The sequence below is a fragment of the Aotus nancymaae genome, unplaced genomic scaffold, assembly GCF_030222135.1.
Source record: "Aotus nancymaae isolate 86718 unplaced genomic scaffold, 86718_ANA_hifiasm-v0.15.2.pri h1tg000079l, whole genome shotgun sequence".
Lineage (NCBI taxonomy): Eukaryota > Metazoa > Chordata > Mammalia > Primates > Aotidae > Aotus > Aotus nancymaae.
In genome coordinates this window covers 10,732,379-10,737,866 of record NW_026988494.1, presented here as the reverse complement: position 1 = coordinate 10,737,866, position 5,488 = coordinate 10,732,379, and the positions used below count along the sequence as shown (strand labels likewise).

The 5,488-nt window shown below is 49.3% G+C and overlaps 1 protein-coding gene across 1 annotated transcript; it reads left to right on the top strand.

The window, feature by feature from the left end:
* The first annotated feature begins 3,374 nt into the window (after window positions 1–3,374).
* Window positions 3,375–5,004, top strand: LOC135271469 (claudin-23). The gene has a single exon (XM_064368754.1). It carries the CDS (start codon window positions 3,375–3,377, stop codon window positions 4,248–4,250), a length of 876 nt encoding a protein of 291 aa, XP_064224824.1. The 3' UTR covers window positions 4,251–5,004.
* Window positions 5,005–5,488: the final 484 nt, after the last annotated feature.

The window sequence follows — 5,488 nt, the reverse complement described above, 5'->3', positions numbered from 1 at the left end:
GTTTTTATGCCTTTCTCTATGATTTGAAATCCCAATTTTCTCGTATTATAAATTTGTATATAACCAGGGTCTACTTTTTGGCTTCAACTGATGATGTTTTTATTGATCTACCTTCATATTCTAGTGCTAAAATAGAATTTGAGTTATTATAGCTTTAAATTACATTTAACAGCTGGAGTGTGCAGACCTTTTCACAACTGCTCTATTCAAAAGTTTTTTGATGTGTTTCATTCATTTTTTTTTTTCAAATGAACTTAGAAATCACCTACCCAATCCCAGTTTTACATTTTATTGGAATTGAGTTGATCTGTACATTAATTTGGAAAGCGTTGGCATCACTCTAGTACTTAGTTTTTACATTATTTAGGACTTTGTCCAGTGGCCATTTGGTTTTCTCAAAAGATACATTTTGCCAAAAATGAAACAAACCGCTTGTGAATAAAAATAGATAAATAACAGCTCAAACTGAAAATTATCTCAAAGATGTAAATGAATTTAGTCCACGGCATAGTAAATATGTTTGCCCTGCAGGAGACAGGAAGGGCCAGGGTTGAAGAGAAGCAGGTATAGTGAAAGAGAGACAAATGCTGATCCCTAGAACAGCCCACCCTCACTCCCACCCAGCATTTCCCTCTTGTCAAGGGAGGCCACTGTGATTCTACACCAAGAAGGATTTGAAGCCACTAGAAGATGTATACATCATTCAGCACATTTTTGAAACAGTGGCATAGTATCACAGGATGCCTTCTGATTTGTGTCCGAGGGATGGCAAGTTAATTCCTGTTTTAGTGGCCATCTAAAATCGCCACACAGAAAATAAAATAAGACAAATTCAAAATTATGTATACTCTCATGCCTGTAATCCCAGCACTTGAAGAAGCCGAGAGAGGCAGATCACTTGAGGTCAGGAGTTTGAGATCAACCTGGCCAGCATGGTAAAATGCTGTTCCTACTAAAAATACAAAATTTAGCCAGGTGTGGTGGTGCACACCTGTAGTCCCAGCTACTCGGGAGGCTGAGGCAGGAGAATTGCTTGAACCTGGGAGGGAGAGGTTGTAGTGAGCTGAGATAGCACCACTGCACTTCAGCCTGAACAACAGAGTGAGACTCCATCTCAAACAAACAAAAAAAAAGATGTATACATCACAGCAGCATTCACAATAACCAAAAAAAGGTAGAAGCAACCCAAGGGTCCATTGTCCATTGACAGATGACTGGATAAACAAAATCTGGAATATGTTGACAATAAGATATTATTTCTTGCCATAATAAGAAGGAAGGAAATTCTGACATATGCCAGTGAGCTGTACACTTAAAGATGCTTACAATGGTCACTTGTATGTTTCATATATGTTACCACAGGTTTATTTATTTATTTAAAAATATTCTTTTAAAAAAGGTGGCCAAGCGAACTGTCTCACGCCTGTAATCCCAGCAGTTTGTGAGGCCGAGGTGGGTGGATCACAAGGCCAGGAGATCGAGACAAGCCTGGCCAACATGGTGAAACACCATCTCCACTAAAAATACAAAAATTATCAGGGCCTGGTAGCGTGTGCCTGTAGTCCCAGCTACTCAGGAGGCTGAGGCAGGAGAATCACTTGAACCCAGGAGGTGGAAGTTGCAGTGAGCTGAGATTGTGCCACTGCACTCCAGCCTGGGCGACAGAGCTAGACTCTGTCTCCAAAAAATAAATAAATAAAATAATAAAAAATGAATAAATAAGGCACTCATTCTCATTCCTAGTGTTGTCCACTGTGGAATATTCAAAATTATTTCAAACCAACACTTAATTAACTTTGAATTTTAGAAATTGATTTTAAACGTTTATAAACGTAATACATTTTCATTATTAAAATATAGAAAATACAAAAAAGTGTTGTTAAAGGATAATTTTTAGAAAAAAATGTAAAAATCGTGACTTTCACACAAATATAAAATAAATATGCGCAAAAGATGTTATTTAACTCATTATTGAATAAGAAAACCAGTATGACGCCAAAACCAAAGGGGTTGAGCACTTGCCTGCGGTCCTAGCCACTCTGGAGGCTGAGGCAGGAAACTCACTTGAGCCAGAAGTTTGCGACCAGCCTGGGCCACATAGCGAAACTCCCCCACCCTGTTTTAAATAAGTGAATTAATTAATTAATTAATTAAAAAGGAAAAATAATGCAAAGAACAAAACAACATACATATACAGGCAAACAGGAATGCTAAAATACATTTACAAATCAATGTCATACTGGTCAGTATCCATTGGGCAATAATCATTCCACTGGGACCAACTTATTGGCCTTAATGTGGACAAAAGTTATCTGCAATTCTACAAGCTTTCTACAATGTATAGAGTTGTAAAATAACCTACAGCGGAGAAAAGGCCACAGGACCCTGTAAAATTAAATGAACCTGCAAAGAGTGCTAAGCAGGATACCCAGGAACACCCCTCCCTCTTTCTAGTCCCCTGGAAAGTCTTTCACAAAGCTGAAAAAGGAAGGGAAAATCCTAGTGTAACCCTTCAGCCCAGAAATACACTGGCATGGATTCTTGAGTCGAATTTAATTCAGAGTGTGGAGCCTTTATTAAGGAAATTAATCAGGTGCAACGCCCTGGGACACGCTCCCGGACTGGGTGGGCTTCCACACACTCACCCAGCGCACCTCCAGCCCCGGGGAGCGCTCGGGGCCGCTCACTTCGCTGCGAGTGGCCGCAAGTTGCAAAGCAAACCTGGGGGGCCACCGGGGATCCGCTGGGAGTGGAGGGCGAAACTACGCGCGTAAGGTCAACGGGCAGGGACGGGAGAAAAACTTTAGGAACAGAGATCCGCCGAGCAGCAGAGAAGCTGCGCAGCCACCGCGCTGCAGCAGCGCCGCCTCTTTTCCCTCCCCGCCCACAGCCCGCCGGGCCCCGTGGGGCGGCGCGAGGAGCCAGGGGCGGGGCGACCTTTGCTCCGGCCCGGAGCAGTCCAGGCCAGGCGTGGCCCAGCCGCCCGGCTGCAAGGTGGGGTGTCCCCGCCGCTCAGATCCCCATCTCGCCTGCCGCACTCGAGGTGGCCTCGCCGCTTCCTGCGCGCACCTCGGGTGCCTCCTTCCCGGGCCAGGTTTGGCCCCGGCGGCCGCCCCTGGGCGCCCGCGCCTGGACCTGCGGTTTCGGTCAGACCCGCCCGAGGGCTGGTTTCGATTAGGGCCAGTAGGAGGGCGGAGCGGCCGGGACGCGAGGAGGGAACTAGCCTGAGTGGGGACGGTCTCCGCGCGGGAGACAAAGAGCGTCTCTGGAGCCATCAGGGCGCAGGAGCCCGACCCGGAGCCCGGGGCACGGACAGGAGAAGGCGACAGCAGAGAAGGAAGGCGGCAGGTGCGCCGTCGGCGCGGCGGGCCGGGATGCGGACGCCGGTGGTGATGACGCTGGGCATGGTGCTCGCGCCCTGCGGACTGCTGCTCAACCTGACGGGCACGCTGGCGCCCGGCTGGCGGCTGGTGAAGGGCTTCCTGAACCAGCCAGTGGACGTGGTGCTGTACCAGGGCCTGTGGGACATGTGTCGGGAGCAGAGCAGCCGCGAGCGCGAGTGCGGCCGGCCGGACGAGTGGGGCTACTTCGCGGCCGAGCCCGTGCTGGTGGCGCGGGCACTCATGGTCACCTCGCTGGCCACCACGGTCCTGGGGCTGCTGCTGGCGTCGCTGGGCGTGCGCTGCTGGCAGGACGCGCCCCACTTCGCGCTGGCCGGGGTCTCGGGCCTCGTGCTCTTCGTCGCCGGTCTCCTCAGCCTCATCCCGGTGTCCTGGTACAACCACTTCCTGGGGGACCGCGAGGTCCTGCCCGCCCCAGCCAGCCCGGTCACGGTGGAGGTCAGCTACAGCCTGGTGCTGGGCTACCTGGGCAGCTGCCTCCTGCTGCTGGGCGGCTTCTCGCTGGCGCTCAGCTTCGCGCCCTGGTGCGAGGAGCGGTGTCGCCGCTGCCGCAAGGCGCCTTCCGCCGGGCCTCGCCGCAGCAGCGTCAGCACCATCCAAGTGGAGTGGCCCGAGCCCGAGCTGGCGCCCGCCATCAAGTACTACCGCGACGGCCAGCACCGGCCGCCGCCTGCCCAGCCCCGCAAGCCCAAGGTCGGCTTCCCCATGCCGCGGCCGCCTCCCAAGGCCTACACCAACCCGGTCGACGTCCTCGACGAGGAGGGGGCGAAGGCGGCCCCGTCTCAGGGCACCTCCTCGTGCAGCACCCAGCCCTACCACAGCTCTCTGCCCTGTGACTCCGACCTCTAGACTCCTGGAGAGCCTGGGGGTCGCGGGTGGCAAAGGACTCAACCCCGCACAGGCCCGCCTGGCTCCGACTTGGAACCCGGACACTTGTCCCTCGCTGGTGTGGACGGAAATCTTCCTTTCCTGGGACCAAACAGGACCCCTTCGACGATTAGTTCAGGCTGGGTTTGGTTTTCTTCTTAAAGAGTTTCATTTTCCTCTCCAGAGGGAGCAGAGTTCTCTTAGGGAGTGACGGGCTTTTCGTATTTTTTTGCTGAAGAATATATGAAAAGGGTGGCATTTGCGTCACGTGGACCAGGGACACTAACCAGAGTTGAAGTCAGCAATGCTCAGAAACAATCTAACACCTTGAAACCACAATATTCTAAAATACTGATCAATCTTGCATCAATATAATTATTGGTTTTTTTTTTCTTTTTCCTGCTGTATAACGCTTTGCCATGCAAACTCTCAGGAGGCCAATATATTTCTGGCCATGTTTGGATGAGCCTCTTAAAATAAACTTAGAACCATGCAAATACCAGTAGCTTAATGGATTTTATGGAATGAAATAACCTGATTAACTCATGGCTACCTATCTTCATTGCATACATGGGATTTATATTTTTTCTTATTTGTTTTTGCTGTGAACGTTGAGGGCACACAAGAGTTTCTCTTCCAGAAGCAGAAGGAGAGCGAAGGTCCTAATGCTGTACTATTCCACCCTTTGGATGCCTCATCCAGGATGCAGAAGTCTAGGCTTAACATTTTGTAAAAAATGGAGCCTGTTAATCACATTAAAGCACATATATATATATCTTTTATTTATAAATAAAATTTTAAAACAACAGTTTCAGTAGATCCACAAAAGCTCTTTTGTCTTCAGTACAACCTTTGGGAGTTTAAGCATTCATTACTAACAATTTCCTGGCTGCCCAGGCACTTTTGTCTGAAATCTAGCACTCAAATCTTTGCACCTCTTAGCATAAGGTTACTAGAAAAGGCCAACGGGCCCCACTTAAGTCCCTGATTGCTTTGTTTTCAGGTTCATGCTGTTTTCTTTGCAAAGCCAAGCCTATTGTTGAGAAAACGAGAAGCACCAGTTTCCAGCTGAGGTGAGACTGGAAATCTTTTCCTTTGTAGCAGTGGTGCTTAGAATCCCAGGAAGGCAGATATATGTGTTCCATGAAGGGGACTGGGTCTCCAGCAGGGCTGCCTTCAATTTCAAGTGGTTGATTTAAGGGTGCCTTTAACTGAACTGA

Excerpts from the sequence above, each read along its gene's own strand:
- LOC135271469 (XM_064368754.1), top strand. The coding sequence starts at position 3,375 with ATGCGGACGCCGGTGGTGATGACGCTGGGCATGGTGCTCGCGCCCTGC.